At 43.0% G+C, this 23430-nt stretch overlaps 1 protein-coding gene across 1 annotated transcript in view; it reads right to left on the reverse strand.

The window, feature by feature from the left end:
* PRKCH (protein kinase C eta) overlaps nucleotides 1–23430 on the reverse strand; it is a 222793-nt gene that overhangs the window by 141958 nt on the left and 57405 nt on the right. Inside the window, exon 2 of the mRNA XM_082846315.1 lies at nucleotides 9650–9713. Within this exon, the coding sequence (XP_082702441.1) occupies nucleotides 9650–9713 (64 nt within the window). The remainder of the gene's footprint in view (nucleotides 1–9649; nucleotides 9714–23430) is intronic.

A 23430-nucleotide genomic window follows, 5' to 3' on the forward strand; every position in this document is an offset into this window, starting at 1 on the left:
TACCTTGTATTTGAGAAGGTGGAACCTTTCCTAGGTCAATGTCAATCTTTAGGTTTAAGGAGGAGGAATCCAAGGAAAGCCTTGCAAAAAAGACATTATCCCAAAAGATGACAAAACTCTGAGGAGGGTGGGATTATACCACCTAAAGGACAGTCTTTTCTTCCCAAGGTAGAATCAAGATAAAACATGGAAACACCTCCCAGATAGCTAGATGGCCTAGAAAGATCTTGCACCTCAGCATCCCAGTCTGAGCTTGTGTCTGGGCTCTGGCACTCATTATTCAGGAGACCACAGCAAATCAGTGTCCCTGAGCTTGCATACTGAGGATCACATCAGCCTCAGAAGTCTGTGACGAGCAAATGAAATAACAAACAGGATAGCGGGAACATACAGAAGGCATCAGTTACGAGGGGACGAGGCTATCCTGCTACCAGAAGAAAATAAAACAAGGGCTGCTATTGCTACGTGCTCAATTACAGGCCTACCACAGCGTCTGGTCCTCAGAAGGAGTTCAATAAATGAGCCCGCTGTCATGCAAAGGAGGAGCAGGTCAACTATGACATGGGATGATTAGTCTCAATCCTCTAAAAAGATCATTTCTTCTTTTTCCAGTGTCCCGTTCCCTCAATACCTTTCTTTCTCTCCTACCCTGTCTCCAACCTGGCAGTCATTTCCAGTGGGAGCCATATAACTGCTTGGATCAGCAAGAGAACGGAAGTAGTCACTCATCCCCCAGGATGAATGTACAGAAAGAATACATTAAAAAAAAAAAAATCTAGGGGCTTCCCTGGTGGAGCAGTGGTTAAGAATCCGCCTGCCAATGCAGGGGACATGGGTTTGAGCCCTGGTCCGGGAAGATCCCACATGCCTTGGAGCAACTAAGACTGTGTGCCACAACTACTGAGCCTGTACTCTAGAGCCCGCGAGCCACAACTACTGAGCCCGCATGCCTAGAGCCCGTGCTCCGCAACAAGATAAGCCACCGCAATGAGAAGCCCGCACACCGCAAGGAAGAGTAGCCCTCGCTCGCCGCGACTAGAGAAAGCCTGTGTGCAGCAACAAAGACCCAATGCAGCCAAAAATAAATAAAATTTAAAAACTAAAAATTAAAAAAAATCTAAATTAAGAAAAAGTATATCAACAAGCTGTCACCAGGCTTTGAAACATGAGAAAGGAATACTAAAAAACAACTGTCATCAGAGATAACATTTTCCCGTTTAAAAATGACACACATTGAGAGTGTCAGATACAGTGAGAAACTGGGGGTTGCAGCCTTCAAGCAGTTAACACGTTTCATCTGCCTTGGTACATGTGGCCATGATGATTTAGCAGAGAACATAATTATGTGTAAACCAGTGGTTTGACACAGGAAATTTGAGTGAAAATGGTTCAAAAAGATCATAATCTTACTCTACATTATAATGCACTGCCTTAGTAGAAAGAATAAGCAGATACCAAAATTCAAGCACTTTCTATATTCTTCCCAGGGGGAAATGTGTTATTAGTTCCAAGTAACATAATAAGAGCCTGAAAGAAGGGGGCGATTCAAAGTTTTAGCGAAGTTTTCTCAACGAGCTTCAAATCCACAAATGACAGGTGCTCTGTCAGGTGGCATTTTTGTTTGTCTTTTAAGAAGTTACTTTTTCCTCCTAAACTGGTGCAGAATACTTTCAAGTTTGCTTTGGGAACTCTGGGGAAGAAACATGTCCACAAAGAACTTCCATCTTACTATCTTCATAAAGATACTTCTACCATTAATTCTTTTGATTTACTTTATTCTTTTAGGAAACTACCTTAAAATTAAACTTTCTAAGGGCAAAATGTTATGTAATAGTTAACAGGAGATGATTCACTTGTCATTCATTATGAGTGAGAACTTTACAACAGAACGAAGGGAATTATCTTACTCATCTCTTCCTACCTGCAGTTTTTGACTCACAGCTTAGTATTTATTTAGAACCTTTAAAATATTTCTGAAATACTTTAGTCATTTAGATTTTTTAACTCACCTCTTTGTAATACATAAAAATTGGGAATTAAGGATAAAATATATACAGACAAAAAACACCAGCTTTAATTTATAAATGAGAATAGGTAGCATGTGTTCAAAGTTAAAGCATCATTTGGATGTTGCAGAGGCAACCCAGATTCTGTTTTTTGTTTAGAAAATAGATTTTTTCAATGTGTAATTTTAATTTCTTATTAAAGAGAATCTCAAAAACATGCAAAAGCAGACAGAAATTTATAATAAACCTACATGTAACCATCACCCAGCTTCAACAGCCAGCTTGCGGCTAATCTGGTTTTATCTGTACCGTATCTCCCCTCCTCCCACCTCTGGAATATTCTGAAGTAAATCTCAGCTATCATTTCATCAGTAAACATTTCAATATGTATCTCTAATAGATGCTCTATTTTATTTATTTATTTTTGCAGTACGCGGGCCTCTCACTGTTGTGGCCTCTCCCGTTGCGGAGCACAGGCTCCGGACGTGCAGGCTCAGCGGCCATGGCTCATGGGCCCAGCCGCTCTGCGGCATGTGGGATCCTCCCGGACTGGGGCATGAACCCACGTCCCCTGCATCGGCAGGCGGACTCTCAACCACTGCGCCACCAGGGAAGCCCAAGACGCTCTATTTTAAACAACCAAAATGCCACAATCACTGCTAAATTAGGTTAATAATTCCTTAATATCATCATGTATACAGTTACTGTTCCCATTTTCCCAGCTGTGTCCTGGGAGTTATTGTTTTGCAATCTGCGTTTGACATGTTCTATATGTTGAAACTGGTTAATATGTTTCTCTTCTGCTATTTTGATTTTCCTTCCTTCTCTTTTTTTTTCTTCCAATTTCTGGTCAAAGGAACCAAGTCTCTTGTCCTATCAAATTTTTCCACAGTTTGGGTTTTGCTGATTGCATCTCCTGGTGTCATTTAAAATGTGCCCCTATCCACTGTATTTCGTCTACAATGGTGGTTAGATGTGGAAGACTGACCAGATTTGGGCTGGGTTTTTTGACAAGACTACCCCACAGATGGGGTGGTGTGCTCCCATGAGGAAACACACATTGTCTGGTACTTGCTCTGTGGGCCAATCACTGAAGTATGACGTACCCTGAATCCAGGCGAACTTCACTTATGCAAACTACATTATCATCTTCAAATCTTAGACTATTTCTTAATAGCATTACAATGCAGCAACATCTTTTTTGGTTTATTCTCACATGAGGGCACATCACTACTTAACTTCTTTGTGTTGCTTCTCTTCCAATTATAACAGTTATGAGGTTAGTTCGATGCATTTTCATCAGTACTTCATCTGTTTTTTTTTTTTTTTTTTTTTTGCCACTCCACTCTTCCAGGTAAGAACTAGTCCAAAATAGTGACAATCGAACAGGGCCACAGTGACAGCATCTAGAGGTTGCATTAAAAATCCAGGTCTATTTCATCGCCTTAATAAATTTCAGCTTGATTACGTGACCAATCCAGTTGTTAGCTCCAGAAAGGCTTAGCCAGAATGAAATAAAGAGGGACATGAGGCAGCCCTTTCAAAAGAATAAATCACTTCAACTGTGCCTTGACAGCAGTGCTGAGGGGAATTTGGTAACTGATCAAGAGTGATAACACCTTTCTTTTTTTTTTTTTTTTTGCGGTACGCGGGCCTCTCACTGTTGTGGCCTCTCCCGCTGCAGAGCACAGGCTCCGGACGCGTAGGCTCAGCGGCCATGGCTCACGGGCCCAGCCGCTCCGCGGCATGTGGGATCTTCCCGGACCGGGGCACGAACCCGTGCCCCCTGCATCGGCAGGCGGACTCTCAACCACGGCACCACCAGGGAAGCCCAACACCTTTCTTAAGATGAACAATGGTGATGGGCTTTTGACCCCGTTGATAATGTTATGCCTTCAGCTCTGTGACAGACTTCCACGAAGCGTTTTCTTGCTCCATCTCCGTTTAATGAAGAGCCCTCACTGTAGGTTTCTAAGCAGGCTCATCTTCTTACCTCAGCATTAAACATAAACCGATACACAGCATACTTTATCGTCAAACTGTGAAGCTACTACTGCTAACACCAATTCAAGTATGACGTTTCAAAAAGAATTTCATGTTCTGTCCTTTCTCCAGACTTCATTATCACCATTTTGATGCCAATTTCTACCACCTGGCGAAACAGTCCCTGGCATGCAGTAAGCACTCAAATATTACTGAACGAGGATATTAACAAAATGGGTGTTCATTAAGTAAACCTTCAGCAGAGTTTGGGTGAGTTTGACAAATTATAATCTGTGATCCAGGTCCTTAATTACTGGTGTTCCACAGAGTTCTGCTCTTAGTCAACCTTGGCTTTCTCTCTAAATCTTCTTACCCTTCATCCTTGTGCCTGTCTCCCACTGGCACCCAGAGCTACATCTCAGGCCTCCATCTCTTGCCAAACTCGAGACTCCTGTTGCTAGTTCTTCCTAAACATCTCCACTCGGGTTTCCCACAAGCTTCTCAAACTCCACCCGTTCAAAGCTGAATTCATCACATTCCATTCCTATGTTTCTGCTCTGGTGAATGACGCCACACCCCTCTGAGCATTATCTGGGTCTCATCCCTACTCATCCCTGACACCCTATGAACTGCCGATTCCTGTTGGTTTCGAGATCTATATATTTCTCATAGCTGTCCCCTCCTCTCCATCCATCCTGCAGATTCCAACTGAACTTGGGCTCTAGTAACCTCTCCCTCAGACAGCTTTAATTGTCTCTTACTGGCTGTCTACACCCCTGTCTCCTCTTATGATCTGAACAGCCCCCAGCCCCAAGCCCCTTGTACCCACAGCTACCAAGTCAGATTTTGTTTCTCATTCCTTAAAACCCTTCACTGGCACCCCATCACGTCTACTAGCCTAGAAGTAGTGTGTGACCACGCAATTTATCCTCTAACCTGGGACCCTTCTGAGAGTGAAAGGTGACACTGTTAGTAGTTACAGTGGTATAGCAGACAAACTCAGACTGTCCCGGGCAAACCTACGCATGAGGCCCTCCCAAGTCTCTGCTACACCTCCCACTGCACTCCCTCACCTTCGGCACCCCTCTTGCTACTTTCAGTCTCTGAAATCTGTCACTGTTCTCTCACCCCTATGCCTGTGAACAAACTATCATCCCCTCTTGAACCATCTTCCCCGGCCTGCGACATTTCTATGGATCATTCCAACTTGCTTTAAACATCACCTCCCCTGTGAAACTTCTTCTAAAATCTCCTGGCTGATCCAATCACATATTCCTGCCAGCCAGCACCATGCCTTGGACTTATTCCTATGCTGGGACCTGGGCCCCTGCACTGCAAACATGGGCTGCATCTGCCTGCCTCCTATGAGCTCCTTCAAGTGTCCGTGTCTCGTTCATCTTTATCTCCCCAGCATCTGTGATGAGATCACAGGTCTGTACCCAGCAGGCATTTCTCATGTCATTTCTCAGTCATGTCTTATATTTAATAAAAACGTTTTTGCCTTAGCTACTAATTCAGCACAATTAATGAAAGATGAAAAGATGAGACAGGATGAAATAAGGAGTAGTCAGTAGCTCCTAATGCCAGTCCTGCACATCACAGACCACAGCTCCATTTAAGCAACTGCTTTTTAAAGGAGAGCTTTGGGATTATAACATCTGGGCTAATGGCAGAACCCCTATAGGAGGCCATGAAAGGGAAACAGCCATGGCAATAAGCCAACATCATATTAGAAACTGTCCACTAAATTCTCGAAGCTTCTAGTATAAAATAAAGGCAGTGTTGAAATAAAACACACCTGCTGAGTGTACTTGGGGTCCCAGGCAGGGGTGGGGAGAATGACAGGACTCCTGCTGCTATGACAACAGGAACACAGAGATAAGAACCCACTAGTGTACCTTCACAGAGCACTCTACAGTTTGCAAAGCATTTCCCTACGCATTCTACCACCTGACCTTCAAAATAACCCCGTGAGATAGATCAGATGCATGCCGAGGCTCAACCAACACCTCTTTTATTTTTTAATTTAACTTTTACTTTATATTGGAGTATAGTTGATTTACAATGTTGTGTTAGTTTCTGCTGCACAGCAAAGTGATTCAGTCATACATATCTCCATTCTTTTTCAGATTCTTTTCACATATAGGTTATTACAGAATACTGAGTAGAGTCCCCTGTGCAATACAGTAGGTCCTTTTTATCTATTTTATATGTAGTGGTGTGTATATGTTAATCCCAACCTCCTAATTTATGCCCCTCCCAACCTTTCCCCTTTGGTAACCATAAATTTGTTTTCTAAATCTGTGAATCTGTTTCTGTTTTGTCAATAAGTTCATTTGTATCATTTTTTCAGATTCCACATACAAGTGATATCATATGATATTTATCTTTCTCTAACTTACTTCACTTAGCCTGATAATCTCTAGGTCCATCCATGTTGCTGCATGTGGCACTACTTCATTCTTTCATCAACCAACATTTCTTGAGCTCCGACAATCCCTCTGGGATCCCAGGCCAGTGCCCCCTTCACAGCCTGAGCCACACCAGGCAAGCCTGACCTCATCCTGCTTCTTTATGTAAAACCCTTCAGCATCCCAGATGGAAACTAGAGCTCCAAATGTTCTATCAGTCTACCTGTCGCTTTATGGCCAGGGATGATCTAGGGTGGCTGACAGGTGAGAGGCCAAGCCAGGGACATTCTCACAGTGCCAGGTCCAGGTGCTGCCATAGCTGAGGCAGGTGTGTGTGGGCTGGGAGGCTCCATTCCCTCCTTGTGTAACATACACAGAGGCAGCCATCACGTTGTCTGCATGTGACAAGGAAGCTGTGCCCTAAGGCAGCAGCAACGTGCGAGCTCAAGCTGAGCCCCGGCCTAGGAGCCAAACTGACAAGGCAAGGCTCCCACAGACAAAGAGAACAGACCTGAGCTTCTAACATACAGCCCACACCGTGATGCCATAGATCCTGAAATTTCAACATGAAAAAAATCTATTTCTCATGGATAAAACAGCTCTTTCAGCATCTTTTAAACTACGCAGGCACACCTAAGAGGGGTAGAGTGCTAAGATAGCGATCACTATCATTTTAGTGTGAATTAGTCCATGAATTCACTGCCTTCCTTATTAGCAAGTGTTCCTGGAGAGAGGAGATCACTGGGCATCTTACTGGAGTAAGAGACAGTGGAAGGCAGAGAACAGGAAGGACTTAGAGGGGAGGTGGAATTACCAAAGATGAACTCGGCCTGCCTCAACATTTTACGCAGGGTCACCTCCGAAAGGAATATAATTGCAATGACCTGGTAAGAACTCACCCCAAATAACACTCCTTTCTTCTTATCACTATAACTAATAAATTAATATTGCGTTGGCCAAAAAGTTCCTTTGTAACACAGAAAACCCGAACAAACTTTTTGGCCAACCCAATACTATGAGAATACTGAGGAGTATTCCAGAGCCACTGTTCTGATGTTTCTAGTGTAAAATTAAGGAAGGTAAAAACTTAATAAAATTTAGTCCTAGAGAGCTGGTGTAACTCTAAAACAAAGATGTCATGTAACAACAATGGCACCATCAGACCTGGTCTAACAGGCATGGCCTTACTCCACTGGTCCCTTGTCACTCAGTGCAAAAACGTAGTTCAGCACATTCAGAATCTCACTCACTCCTCATTCACACCTCTATTCTCACTGCTGGGCTTGTCTATACAAGACCTGGTCTAACAGGCATGGCCTTACTCCACTGGTCCCTTGTCACTCAGTGCAAGACCTGGTCTAACAGGCATGGCCTTACTCCACTGGTCCCTTGTCACTCAGTGCAAAAACGTAGTTCAGCACATTCAGAATCTCACTCACTCCTCATTCACACCTCTATTCTCACTGCTGGGCTTGTCTATACCATGGCTGTACCCATGTTCCGTGTGCTGTAAGAATGTTCTATCAGCAATGTTCTGTAACATTACATTATATTTTATTTGACTGAGTTACGAGCAGACTCCTTTTTCCCACAAATCCTGTATGTTCAAGATACCAAGCCAAACCAAAAGACCTGTGAGCAGGGAGAAGACCCTCAAACTGTAATCTGGACAGTTTTCTCATGTTCAAGTATCCCAAGTTTCTGCTAATTTCAAAAGATAAGATGCGACAATTGAGACAACAACTTGAAAAATGTTAACATTAAGACAATTTGCCCACATGAATGAGAAGGGTTGGCTGAGACAAGAGAAAAACACTTCTCAAAAGTGTCCTCAATTTGCAAAATGCCAACACCAAACAGACAAACCATGAAGCCACACATTTACAGATCTTTGCAAGGATTTTAGTAACGGTGGAGTAGCTTGTAATGGACTAATCTTCCCACCAAAAACAATTAAGATATTTAGAAATACATTCTAAAACAATTAATTAGAAACACTGGAGGGCCACCAGAAAAGAGACAGAAATTAGAGGGAATTTGATATGCAACTTAAAACTACAAGATATCATTTCATAGCCACCAGCATGTCTAAAATTTAAGAGAATGACCATACCAGTGTTGGGGAGGATACAGAGTAACTGGAACTCTCATACATTGCTGGTGGGAATATAAGAATACAACCACTTTGGAAAACCATTTGAAAGTTTCTTATAAAGTTAAACATGTATCTACTCTATTATCCAGCAATTCCACTGCTAGGTATTTACCCAAGAAAAATCAAAGTGTAATTTATGTACAAGGATGTTTATGGAAGCGTTCTTTATAATAACCCCAAATAGGGAAAACTCCAAAATGTCCATCAAGATGAGAATAAGCAAACAAAATTGTGCTACATTTATGTAATAGAGTACCCAGCAGTAAGAAGGAACAGAATACTAATATACACAATGACATGAATGAGTCTCAGAGAAATTATGCTGAGCAAAAGAAATCAGACACAAAGGAGAACCTGCTATGTAGTTCCATTTATATGAACTTCCAGAAGAGACAAAATTAACCTATAGTGAAGAAACAAAGCAAAACATTGCATTCACTGCCTCTGGCAGCAGGGGATTAACTGGGAGAGGACACAGGGAACTTTCAGAGGGATGAAAATGTTCTATGTCTTGGATTGGAGCACTTGTTACACAGTTGTATGCATCTGTCAAAACCAAACTCTTCATTTCTGATCTATTCATTTCTCTGTATATAAATTTTACCTCGATTTTTTAAATATGGGGAATGGGAGATGGAGGTAGCGCAAGGGGAAGAGGAACAGAATACCTTAAAGGACAGAATGAGATAAAGATTATAAGGAAGGGAACGCAATCCTTAAATTTTTGATACACTCCTAGGGCAAACTAAAAGGTTGGTCCAAAGCCAAAAATCTAAAATACAGTTTAATAGACATGAACCAAAAGAGGCAAGAACCTCTTGAACTAAGAACTAAGATGATGATGAATAAAAACAAAACCTCAGTGAGTATGTTAAACAAAACACAAGATTGCCAGAGTTAGCAAATATATTTAATCTGGCAACCCAAACCAATAGACCATTAGACAACAAAATACCAACCAACCTGGTTTATACAGTCAATTTTTAAAGCGTCTTTTACGAAATGCTCTTTTTATATGCTCCGTGATATAAATTCCTACTGAGTATAAACTAAGAGTACACAAATACCTGAAACCACCCCAAATTCATTCTTACCTTCAGTGAAACTTCCTGTTAGGGTTATTACAACAAATACTTTCCCTTCTGGCTCCAGATCCACCTAGAAAGAGAGAAAAAAATTGTACGTTATATGCTAATTTTGAAGTATTTTTTTGTGGGCCTCAAATAATTCTTGACAGAGAGGCCTCAATGCACAAATCACAGCCATAAATCAGATCTATGTTTTTCATTGAACAGTAGAGGGGCAGGAAACATGTGACAGCACAAGAAACTGTAACGGATGAAAAGCAGATCTAAACGAAACCGTGCAATGTTTTCCCTCTCTCGAATGTTTTCCTCTTCCCTTTTGGCTCTCTGTGATATTGATGAGCAACCATACACATGGTCACTATTTTTGAGACACCCCTAACTGATGTGCACCATTTGTAAGAACAATATTTTACTAAACCACGTGGCAAGAGTTTGAAGTAGAGAAATAATGGCAACATAAAGGCAATGAACCAATGCCATGGTCAACCGCGTACCTTTAGTTTGAGGAAGTAAAGAGTTTGAATAGAAGAGTGCTGTCTCTGTCTACACCATCTCCACCTGAGTGCAGTTCATCCTCAGGGAGCACCAGGGGAGGCAGTACGTGTGCTGTGCATTCACTACTCTCGACTGTTCACGGGAACATCAACGTTCCTTCAAGTTCTTATCTACGAGCTGAGAAAACAAGACAGACGTTCTGCCAACGAGGCAGCTGTACGTCTTCTCACTAGAGCCTGTCCTCTGCACACACTCCTGTCTCCCAAAGACCTTCACACAGCATGGCCCCAGGATGGGGCAGGACCCTCCGTATCTGCTCTGACCACACTGGCCCAGGTAGGCAGGCTCTGCCCTCTTCATGCTAACCTTGAACTACCCATGAACACCTCTAAGCCACGGATTCTGAGGTTCTTTGGGGCTCCAATACATAAATTTACAATTGTCCTTAAATAAAATCTTGTCAGGTTTAGCCTATCGCTTCAGCTCTGCCTTTGACCTTTTGTCTAAGAGAGGGAGGTTCAGAGAAGCTGAGTATAGATATGGATGGTCTTTTGGGTAGAATCACATGGTACAGTGTCCAAACTAGACCAGGACACGGACTCCAGTCTGACTGCCGCAGCAGCTCTGCACTCTGGGCAAGGTCCTTAACCATGCCCAGCTTCACTGCTCCCATCTCCAAGTCCATAACGTCATTATTCAGCATTTCCGACGTGGCTTCTGTCAGACAATCTCAAAGAGCCTTAACAGTACTATTTACTGTTTGTATTGTATCTATAGGTGACCAATACCGAAGAAAAGAAATGCACTGACCTTACCCTAGAGCTCACCACCACCTGTTTTTAAGTACTACACCCTGTTTATGCTTTTTCGAAATAAAAGATGCCTGTTTTATACTGACTGGGAGAGCTTCATCTATATAACAGCCAATTCTTATAAACCCTGCTGCCTTTTTCTGCGTTCAGTCTGTTATCAGTGTGGTTACCACACCATAACTCACTCCAGTGTTCAAATCAGCTTCTTGCATCACGACTACTAACTTAACAATAGCCCCTTAACAATCTTAACACCACTTGTGAACCTTTATAGAACAGTTCTGAAAATAGAGCTCTCTGGAGAGATGACTAAACAGGATGTCAGTCTCTAATTGTCTCCACTCTCTGCCTCGACTTGTTTCAAGTCAAAAATATTTTATTTTTAAAAGCCACTCCCTCATCTTCAATATAAAAGCCTGGCAGAGCCACATACAGGCACACACATTCGACCTCACAACATCAACTGCTGCTGGCACAGAAGGAGCTGCTGCCAGCCTCCCAACTGCCAGGCCACCTCCGAGATCCAGCCCGTAAACTCCCTCCAACACTGCCCGAGGGCCCGCAAAACAAAGAAGGCTACGCCACCACATGGGCAGGAGCTGCTCTGACAGACAGCAGGAGACTCCAGCACTCAGAATCAGGAGCTCTCACAGGGCAACAGGTTCGAGCCTCATTTTTGACCCAAGCCACCATCACAGTGGAAAAGTCAGACGCAAATGCCATCTGTAAGCCTAGTCCATCTAAGACCTCTGACCTTAGAACAGGGTTTTACCAACTGCAGGTCGAGACTCACTAGTGAGACATGAAAACCAGGTAGTGGGTTGCACACAACAGGGATTTTCAACTAGAATAAAGTGGAACAGAAAATATGAACACGCCAAATGGTAAGGAAAAGCACCACACCACGAAAATTCTGTTTGCAGTTTTATACGCGTGAGAATGGTATCCTGGGTTTTGGTGTAAAATGTCTTCCTTAGTGCCTCACAGAGAAACAGTTTGAAAATGCGGCCCTGGAGGTTATCTGCTTCACCTATACAGTGCTGATGGTTTGGCATCTATACATGGTGGTGGCCGCTTAGACACCTCCAGTGACAGCCAGCTCACTACCACCACAGCTGGCGTCTTTCATTCCTGTACCCCAGAGAAGATCCTTCTCTAACAGCAGAAATGCAGTGACCAATAGCTTCCATTCATTGACCCTAGTTTTGTCCCCTACTGCTGTGGTGCATACTTCAGCTCTGCAGATTCTGGGAAGAGCACTTCAGCTTGATTGGAGAACCACCCTGCCCTCACATTAGTCCATGGCTCAGCTGAGAGTCTACCGCTGGTTCCAGAGCGGACATGTGACCCAGGCTTGCCAAACTGAGCACTGAATTCCCTCGGCCAAGATGACGGGCCTGGAGCTGGCATATGCCCTACATCTGGCCATCTGAGTAATTGCTCCTCTCAACCCTCAATCACTGGTGCAGGTTTGGGCACAAAACCCAAGTAGGTCCAATCAGGAATCCTGGATCTACAAGGAAGAAGTACGATCTCACTCCTGCTGAACTGTAATCTGGAAGGACATACACTTGGGAGTGTCTGGCACCATTCTTACTACCACACTGGGCTGGAGAATGAAGTCAGTAAAGAAGGGAGAGCTGAGAGACAGAAAGAGACCAGGTCTTGATGTCATTTAAAGCCTTAGATCAAGCCCTGCTTGATTCTTCTGGATTTTCAGTTATTTGAGCCCATAACTTCCTTTTGCTTTAGCCAGTTTGAGTAGGGTTTTCTATCACTTGCACCCCAAAAGGCTTATCCAAATTGGCAGCCAAAGAGAATAAGTCATATTTGTAAAGACAATCATCACCTCCCCTCTACACTTTCTAACGCCCAGGCCATCTCCCGCAATCTGTCCCCCTGCCTCTCTCTGGCACTGAAACAGCTCCTGTAACCCTTGTCACATCCCACGGTCAGATCCAAAGATGTGTCCATCTTCCCCTCAGCTGACCCGTCTGCCAGTATCTGATGTTCTTGCCCACTTCCTCCTTCATGAATCTCTCTTTAAACCCTGCTGCTCCTGAGTCCTCTTTTCCTTCCATTGGAAGATTCAGGCTCATGATTTCAAAACCCACCTGACATTCTTTGGGCGTAGGAGTAGGAGAAAAAACAAACATATCAGAACCTCCGAGAGGGTGTAGTCACATTCGTTTCCTAAGTCTCAAGCACATACTTTATTCTCAAACCTATATATGCACCTTTTCTGAAAGTCTCCATCTCAGTGTCTCACTAAGACAAGTCCCTTTAATTCAACATGTCCAGAGTCCAAAGTCTTATCATGTACCCCCAAATGACTCCCCCGTTTCCCCAGCAGCCCAGGCTCCTCACTATGTGCATATAATCCTACCAGATCCCACCAAGTCCACTTTCTGAGCCTCTCTTAAACCTTCCCCTTCCTCTCCACTCCTCCTGCCCTGCCTCACCTTGCCCCTTGCAGGGGCCTTCTAGCTGGTTTCCGTCTCCAGACTCATAATCCCCCAGCTGCTACCACTGACATTTCAAAAATGAAAATCTGACCATGTGACTTTCTAACTTAAAATCCTTCTATGTGTCCTCTCCCTTCGATAACAGCCAAACTCCTTAGCAGGGCACACAGCCCCCCATGCTGTGTCCCTTACCATCCCAAACACACACAACCCATATCTCAGCATCTATAAATTATTTGTAGACTCTTCAGGGAGGCATATTATTTCATTTATAACCTTAGAGGTCAACAAAATGTATTATGGGTCAGACAGCATAATGGAGAATGTAGTCAAAATGATGAAAAATATACATTACCTGTCTGAAGCTTATTGCCTAGTGATTTGAGGCATGCAATCTTTATACCTAGAAAATCCTTCTCTTTTTAACCCGTCAAACTCTTATTTGTCTATCGAGAATCAACTCAAAACTCACTTTTTACAGGAAGACCTCCTGAGACCTCTTTTAGACAGGTGGGCAACTCCACACCATTACAGAGACCATTGCTGGAACCCCTTCGTTGTTGCAGCCACTATGCCCTGGTCCCTTAGGACCCTGACTTGCACATAAGAGGACTGAAATGGTTTTGTGAATGAGTAAATTAACAAACAAGCAAGGATACTCCAAGCAGCTTCATAGAGGACACGGTTTTCTCCTCCTTCACCATTCTGATTGGTTTCCTCCAGATATGCTCCAATTTCTCCACATTCCCATGAAAGAGTGAACATCAGCCCGCAGGTGCATCAGACGCTAACAGGGCAAAGCAACGTTATCACCAACTTTGATTTCAACAGTGACAGTGCCCTTTAGTGATGCAGCTACAGACTTCATGAACACTTTGAGAAGCCCCAGTGACCCAGCTTGAGTTTGCCATCAACTAAAACCTTTGCATCTTTTCTACATGCTGTAAGGCTCTGCTTCTCACATCCTGTGCAGTGCTTAGGCCCCAAATCCTAAGAGCTCCATATGTTTTCTGCAGAATTTCAGCTTGTTGCTCTGGGCTCCAAGGCTCACTAGATCCCAAATCCAGTCATTCAGTCACTCTCCTTGTCAGCTTTATGGCCTTCCAAATCAGGGCCTGGGTTACCCTGTCATCATCTAAGGCACTTACAGAATGTCCACCATGACAGGGCTGAGGCCAGAGTGCCATGGAGGTCCCACGTAGAAATGGATGTACTGTGCATTCCTTCTGTAACAGTCATTCAGGGAGAAGTGAATATGCTAAGCCCTCTTTCCTACAGACCACTTCTATCAGTGAGAAGGGCAACTCCTGGGCCCTTGTCAAAACTCAGAAAGCAATGGCCTTTAAAAGTGACATTCTGACACACAAATAGATAAATCATCAAAACTCAGTGTAAACAAATGGTGCTGTAACTGGATGTCCATATACACAATAGTGAACTTCAACTCACACATTGTAACTTATACAAAAATTAACTCAAAATGGATCACAGACCTAAATGTAAAACCTAACACTTTAATACTTCAAGAAAAATACATCAGAGAAAATCTTTGGAACCTTGGATTAGGTAAATATTTCTTAGATATAAAACCAAAAGCACGGGGCTTCCCTGGTGGCGCAGTGGTTGGGAGTCCGCCTGCCGATGCAGGGGACGCGGGTTTGTGCCCCGGTCCGGGAGGATCCCACATGCCGCAGAGCAGCTGGGCCCATGAGCCATGGCCGCCGAGCCTGCGCGTCCGGAGCCTGTGCTCTGCAATGGGAGAGGCCACAACAGTGAGAGGCCCGCGTACCGCAAAAAAAGAAAAAACAAAACAAAACGAAAAAAAGCACAATCCATGAAAAAAATGACAAATTGGACTTCATCTAAATTAAAATTTCTGCTCTTTGAAAGACACTGTCAAGAGAATGAAAGACAGGCCACAGATCAGGAGAAAATAGTGTAATTTTTTTCTCACTTGTATCCAAATAAAGAACTTGAAAAACTCTATAAGAAAACAACCCAACTTTTAAAAAATGGGCTTCATCACTTCATTTCACCAAAGAAGACATAATATAAAGATGGCAAATAAGTATATAAAAACAAGTTCAACCTCATTAATCATTAGAGAAATGCAAATTAAAACCACAATGCAATAACAATACATACCTATTATGAGGGCTAACACTAAAAAGTCTGACCATACTAAATGTAAGAATGTGGAGCAACTGGAATTCCCATATGTTGCTGATGGGACTATAAAATGGAACTATCACTTTGGAAACAGTTGGACATTTTCTTAAAATGTTACACATACACCTCCCATTTGATCCAGCCATTCAACTCTTAGGTATTTAACCAAGAATAAAGCAAGCATATGTTTAAACATATGTATGCAAATGCTCAAGGCGCTTTTTAAAGAATATGATATAGCCATAAAATGGAATAGTATTCAACAATAAAAAGAATAAACTATTGATGCATGCAACAACATGGAAAAATAGTAAATGAAAGAAGCCAAACACAAAAGAGAACATACTGCCTAGAAAAAGAGAGACAACATATAGTTTAACCTGACTGTAAACATATAGTTTCTATCGCGGCAGAAAACATCAGTTTTCTGGGGATGGGTAAGGGAACATCTGCCTGGGGATGGGTAAGGGAAATAAGACAGGTGGTAGAGAGGGATTAAAAAGGGGCAGGAGAATACCAAGACAATTAAATGGAGAAAGAGTACTCTTTTCAACAAATGGTGCTGGGACAACTGGATTCCACATGCAAAAGAATAAAAGCAGACTCCTACCTCACACCATATATAAATATGAACTCAAAATGGATCATAGACCTAAAAGTAAGAGCTAAAACTATAAAACTCTTAGAAGAAAATAGAGGAATAAATTTTCCTGACTTTGGGTTAGGCAACGGTTTCTTAGATATGACATCAAAATTACAAGTGACAAAAAATGATAAATTGGACTGCATCGAAGTTTAAAACTTCTGTGGTATAAAAACAAACAAGTGTCTACCTCTCTCTGCCCAAATGCCCTTTCCAAAGTGCCGCTCTCATCAACTTTCCTCCATCCAAGCCTCCAGAGGCTTCCTAGTGCCTTCAGAAGAAAACTCACTCTCCTTTACCTGGCTTTCCAGGGCACCGTGGGCTCCCCACTGATTAACCCAAACCTGTTTTTCAAATTTCCATTCTTTAAACCTACTCTTCTAGTCAGGTCCATCTCCTCACTATGTCACAGCCACACCTGTGCTCGTGCTGCTGTCTCTACTTAGAAAGCCTTTCTCTCTTCACCTATCCACTCATTCCAACATTGACTGAATGACTCCTAGGGTCAGGATCATTGCCAGGTGCTCAGGATTTCCCAGAGAAGCTCCCTGAGGCTGCACGTGGAAGAAGCAGCTGAGTGTACCTGGCAAAGATGATGTAACTACAGAAGCTGAAGGAAGAAACTTTTGCCAGGAAGATCTCACATGCACATTGATCCCTGCAGTCTCAAAATTCCTTTCTCGATTATTATCTTACTATTTATTGATACCCTTAACAATTAGATAAAATTTCATAGACTTACATCTCATCACTTGCAGTTAAGTCTGTAAGCTCCTTTCCAGTGGGATCTGACACTTTTTTTTTTTTTTTTTTTTTTTTTTTTTGCGGTACGTGGGCCTGTCACGGTTGTGGCCTCTCCCGTTACGGAGCACAGGCTCCGGACATGCAGACTCAGCGGCCATGGCTCACGGGCCTAGCTGCTCCGCGGCATGTGGGATCTTCCCGGACCGGGGCATAAACCCGTGTCCCCTGCATCGGCAGGCGGACTCTCAACCACTGCGCCACCAGGGAAGCCCGGATCTGACACTTTTTTATTCCCCGAAGGGCCTAGCAGAGTTCCTTGAACCAAGTAAACGCTCAAAAATATCTGTTGATTTGGTCTAATGAGATGAATTGGAAGGTCATCTGACCACCTCAATTTCATCACCTATAAAATGGGAATGATAGTATTTTATCCTGTAATAAACACTCTGACAGCACTTTGTAAAATATAAAAGCACTTCAAGATGGCTCCACGGCAAACCAGTAGCATATGGACTACACAGGCCCCCTCCTTAAGGATCATACTCTGCTCACTTGACGAGCCAACTGATCGCCAGCCCCCCTCCTCCACCACACACCCTGAGCCAGTGTTTCCTTTCCCTTGGCATCACTTTGCAGAAGTTGGGCAAGTCACCTATATCCCTGACTCGGTCTTCTTGCCCATGAAATGAGAGGATTGTTAAAAAAAAACCTTTCTAGCTCTAATATTCCATGATTCTAAACAGGCTTGGATAAAAGCCTGCAGACAGGACTCAACGGAAACACTCATTTAATTAACTGGTAATAATTTACAACCATTTCCCTTCACAGAAGGCATTAGAATTGATCACAGGCAGGAAACTTCTGGCTACTTAATTTTCATCTCAGCCTGGGATAAGCAAAAGGCCCTAGCATATTAAAAGAAAAAAAAACAATCCTTTATTGGGCAAAGGTAGAAGGTTCACCTAAACCCTATGGGCCTTGGGCCAGACATCTGTGATATTCAGATTCTTGGCTAGGTGGATCATTTCTATAACTTTTCTAGGTCTTACTCTAGGGATAAGTAACTAAAGAACTTAAAAACATGATAAAGCATTTCATAATTCTCTTCCAGCTAAAACCATGAGACTTGAAAATGAGAGTTCAAATTCTTAAAGGAAAAAAAATTTCTTTACGGAATTGTACCAATAACCAACAAGGAGACATGTAAGCTATGTTCTTTAGTAACAGAAATAACAGTTACTGTGTCTTGAATTCATCAATGTGCAGGAGCCCTGCCAGGTAGGTGCCTGACCTACCTTATTTCTCACCTTCACCCCCTGCAAGGTATCACCACCACCATTACAGATGGGAAAATGAAGGCTCCATGAGGTTACGGAATTCACCAGCAGAGAAGGCCAAGCCAAGATACAGACTCAGGGAAGACCCCGCCCCAGTTCCACACCAGCCTCCCTGTAGGCTGCTGTGCCTGCACCTGCCTGCAGGTTTGCCTGATGCCTTCTGTTCCACCCGAACCAGCCTGCCCAAGCCTTGGCATGTTAGGTCAATCGCATCACCCGTCTCCCTGGGAACTTGGGCTAGACTTGTGCCCTCGGCACCTGAGGGTGCTCCCGGCCAAATGCCGAGCCTCGGTGTTCCAGCCTTGCTTCCTCACTGCCAAGGCCAGTGGGAGTGGCATCAGCCTGTTGGTGTCACCTGATGGCTCTTCACAAGGGCATGTGGCAAGTCTGTGCTGGGGCTAGCAGAATGCAGCGGGCAGCTCAGGTTCCACTAGTCAGCTGCCTGGAGGACTTGAGTCAGGGTCATGTGCTGCAGACACACAGCGCATCGCTTCGCCATGGGAAGGAGTTTAAAGGAAAAGGGGGTGAATGAGGCAAACCCTATGTCCCTGCTGGTTTTCTGTTTTTGCAACCAGACAAGGTTTATGTGTTAAAAGCACACTAAAAAGCACCACAGATTAAAAACGATCAGAAAAAGAAGATGGCAAAAACTGAACAGAAAGGTGAGACTTATCAAATACGACTGTAGTTTAAAGCGAAGGAAAATACTATCTTTAGTCAGTGATTAAATCCTCATCTTTCTAAGTCTGGACCCTCCATGTGGTCGAAGAGGATGGTGGGGAAAGAGCCCTCGGCTGTGACCACAGCTCTGGTGGCAGGTCATCTGGCTTCTGCACCTAGACAATAAAGGTGGACAACGAGGCTTTTAAGTCCTTTTCATATCTAAGATTCTACGACTCCAAGCCACAAACAGGTTCTGAACTCCACAGAGGACGTAAAGACTACAGAAGAGTATGCCTCTCAAATGCATAAAGCCTCATGGTAACTCTTCCCCACCCCCAGCTAAACATACCCAATCACTGCAAATTTAAACTTAGAGTTATTTCAATTCAGAGCCCATCACCCCTATGTCCTAGTGTAAATAGTGTAACTCCTGGCAAAAGGGGAATTCTTTTGTATTAAAATTAGTTTTTCAAAGTGTCCCTGACCAAAATGAAAAATCAGGAATAAGTAGTCCAGATTGGATATCTCTGAGGACTAAAATACTTTTTCTTTGCCAAGGAGAAGGCTAAGGATAGATAGATAGAAATGGTCTATTGTACAAGTGCTGTGTGTGTGTCTCTCAATCTTTGACTCCAATATCCAAGGGATTGAAAATGTCAATTAGATGATGGGATGCCTTAGGCTCTTCAAAACACTCCACTACAATTCCTCCCTCTTTACCTCCTAAGGGAGTTCAATTCTGTGCTGGGAGGCCTACCTGACACCTCCTTTGTGAAGGAGAACAGAGGCTCTAAAGGGACCTGCCCAGCCCAGGAGATCCAGAGCTGCTGGTACTCCTGATGGACCAAAAAGGGTGGGCTGAGCTCTTCTGGAGTCAAAGGCCCACCCTTCAAACCAGCAGGGGACTCTCAGAACAGCACCCTCCAGAGCTAAGAGGGTACTTTCTTTCTCCTCCAATAAGGTGTCTGCCCCGCAAGGACCTCATGCCAGAGCAGACCCTAAACTGAGAGAGGAACCATGGTAATTGTGTTCCCTACATCAAAGAACACTTTAAAAGGGCACATTCACCATGATCTCAATCCTTCTCTTTTCTGTTCCATAGACCCTTCCGGAAGAGAACATACTCTGTCCTTGCCAGGATAAGGTATTAAATGAAAGGGACAGGTGGCCTTTGGACTGTGGCTGGAGGTGAGGATTGCTATCCTTGCCCACCCTCCTGCTCGGTGGCCTCACAGCCCCCTTCCTTCTTCACAGCTTCTCTGGGTTGCCTGGGGAGAGCTCTCAGCACCCCCGGTGAGCCTCCCCCTGAGGTGAAGCTCCCACAAGGATGGAGACATATTAGGAGGTGGAGAGTCTAAGTTTTGCTACAGAAGATTTCAGGTTTTTTTAAAAAAAAGATATAAACAAATCCAGAATTATTCTACATTGTAATGGAGGAAGAAAGCAAAACCAAAGCAAGGAGTAAGTCAAACTATACAGCATACACTTAAGCATTTAAGAGGTTTGTTTGTTTGTTTGTTGTTGTTGTTTTACTATGGCATTCTTTTCAGCATTGACTTGAGGTCTTTTTGTTTCCCAAGCGGCATGAGGGATTAGTTCCCCAACCAGGGATCGAACCCACTCCCCCTGCAGTGGAAGAACAGAGTCTTAACCACTAGACAGCCAGGGAAGTCGCTCAAGATGTTTTATAGATGTGTCTACTTAATTTCTCATTGCTCAGACTCTTGGTCACCTTTAGATAACTGTGAATCTGAAGGAACATTAGAAAATACATCAAGCCCAAGGTCTCTCCCAAGGGTTATCTTGTGAAACTTTCACTCCTTTTGGCCTTCCAGAGGAAAGGAAAGAGGAAAGCTTTGCCAAAATGGACATGGGTGCCCTACCTAGAAATACAGGTAGCAGTTTTCCAGGTGGGCCAGGGAAGGGGAGACAGAGTGGAAGTATGTGCAAATGCACAGAGGACTATTAGGGTTGCGTATGGTGGAATGCAGGCTGTGTAAATGAGATGGGTCAGAAACTAGGCTGGAGAGGAAAAGCTATCAGGTCAACAGTGGCCTCCTGGCACCCTGGAAGGCTAGCTCTTATCCCAGGGCAATGGGGAGCCGCTGAGGGGTTTCAATCTGCAAAGTTTCAGGATTATACCAATATGATAGAGCCCTACAGACAGGGTGTTGGGATTATAAGGGGAGAGAAGCTCGTGGTGGGGATACATATTCAAAGGCTATTCTGTTGGTCTTAGCAAAGGTTGCAGGTGACCTGAGCTAAGCCAGCAGCAGAGCGGATGGAGAGGGGGAGGCAGATGGGGGAAGACAGGGGAGGGAGCAGCAGCTGTACTTTGTAATCAGAGGTGGGGTAGAAGGTAAAAGAGAAGTGGTAACAGAGAGTCACCAGGCCAATGACAATCTTGGTGGCATTAAATGAGACAGAGACTCTAAAGGGATAAGCTGATCTGGAGGAAAGATAGAAAGTTCAATGTGTGACCATTACCCATGTCATCTGAGCATCTACTGGGCCACACTGAACAGCTTCTTAAAGTTTAGATGGAGAACTAGGAACACCACAAAGATAGAAAATACAAACTCAGTACAGTCTCAGTGGAACAGGTAAGAGCAACATCAAAAGCACTATTCAGATCAAGAAAAGGAGAAATCAGATGACCTGATACTATACACAGAAAATCCTAAAGACGCCACCAGAAAAATACTAGAGTTCATCAATGAATTTGGTAAAGTTGCAGGATACAAAATTAATAAACATAAGTCTGTTGCATTTCTACACACTAACGAAATACCAGAATGGGAAATTAAGGAAACACTTCCATTTACCATCACATCAAAAACAATAAAATACCTAGAAATAAACCTACCTAAGGTGGCAAAAGACCTGTACTCTAAAAACTATAAGATGCTGATGAAAGAAACTGCAGACAACACAAACAGATGGAAAGATACCAATATTGTTAAAATGACCATACTACCCAAGGCAGTCTACAGATTCAATACAATCCCTATCAAATTACCAATGGCATTTTTCACAGAAATGAAAATGGAAACACAAAAGACCCCAAATAGACAAAACAATCTTGTGGAAGAAGAACGGAGCCAGAGGAATCACACTCTCTGACTTCAGACTATACTATAAAGCTATAGTCATCAAACCAGGATGGTACTGGCAGAAAAAAAGACACACAGATCAATGGAACAGGATAAAACACCCAGAAATAAACCTGTGCACTTATGGTCAATTAATCTATGACAAAGGCAAGAATATACAATGGAGAAAAGACAATCTCTTCAATAAAGGGTGCTGGTAAAACTGGACAGCTACTTGTAAAAAAATGAAATTAGAACATTCTCTAATACCATACACAAAAATAAACTCAAAATGGACTAAAGACCTAAATGTAAGACCAGATACTCTAAAATTCCTAGAGGAAAACATAGGCAGAACACTCTTTGACATAAATCACAGCAATATTTCTTTGGATCCACCTCCTAGAGTAATGGAAATAAAAGCAAAAATAAACAAATGGGACCTAATTAAACTTAAAAGCTTTTGCACAGCAAAGGAAACCATAAATAAAACAAAAAGACAACCTACAGAATGGGAGAATGTATTTGCAAATGATGCTACAATTAAGAGCTTAATTTCCAAAATACACAAACAGCTCAATATCAAAAAAACTAAACAAGCCAATCAAAAAATGGGCAGAAGACCTAAATAGACATTTCTCCAAAGAAGACATACAGCTGACAACAGGCACATGAAAAGATGCTCAGCATTGCTAATTATTAGAGAAATGCAAATCAAAACTACAATGACGTATCACTTCACACTGGCCAAAATGGCCATCATCAAAATGTCTACAAATAATAAATACTGGAGAGGGTGTAGAGAAAAAGGAAACCTCCTGCACTGTCGGTGGGAATGTAAACTGGTGCAGGCACTATGGATGTTCTTTAAAAAACTAAAAGTAGAGTTACCATATGATCCAGCAATCCCACTCCTGGGCATATACCTGGAGAAAACAATAATTGGAAAAGATACATGCACCCCAATGTTCACAGCAGCACGTTAACAATAGCCAAGACATGGAAGCAATGTAAATGTCCACTGACGAATGGATAAAGAAAATGTGGTGTGTGTGTATGTATGTATACATACATACACACACACACACACACACACAATGGAATATTATTAGCCATAAAAAAGAATGAAATAATGCCATTTATAGCAACATGGATGGACCTAGAGATTATCAAACTAAGTGAAGTGAGTCAGACAAAGACGAATATCATATGTTATCACATATGTGGAATCTAAAAAAAGATACAAATGAACTTCTTTACAAAACAGAAATGGACTCACATACACAGAAAACAAACTTATGGTTACCAAAGGGGAAAGGGGGGAGGAATAAATTAGGAGTTTGGGATTAACATATGCACATTATTAT

The sequence above is a fragment of the Leucopleurus acutus genome (assembly GCF_964270905.1).
Source record: "Leucopleurus acutus genome assembly, chromosome: 1".
In the NCBI taxonomy this organism is placed as follows: Eukaryota; Metazoa; Chordata; class Mammalia; order Artiodactyla; family Delphinidae; genus Leucopleurus; species Leucopleurus acutus.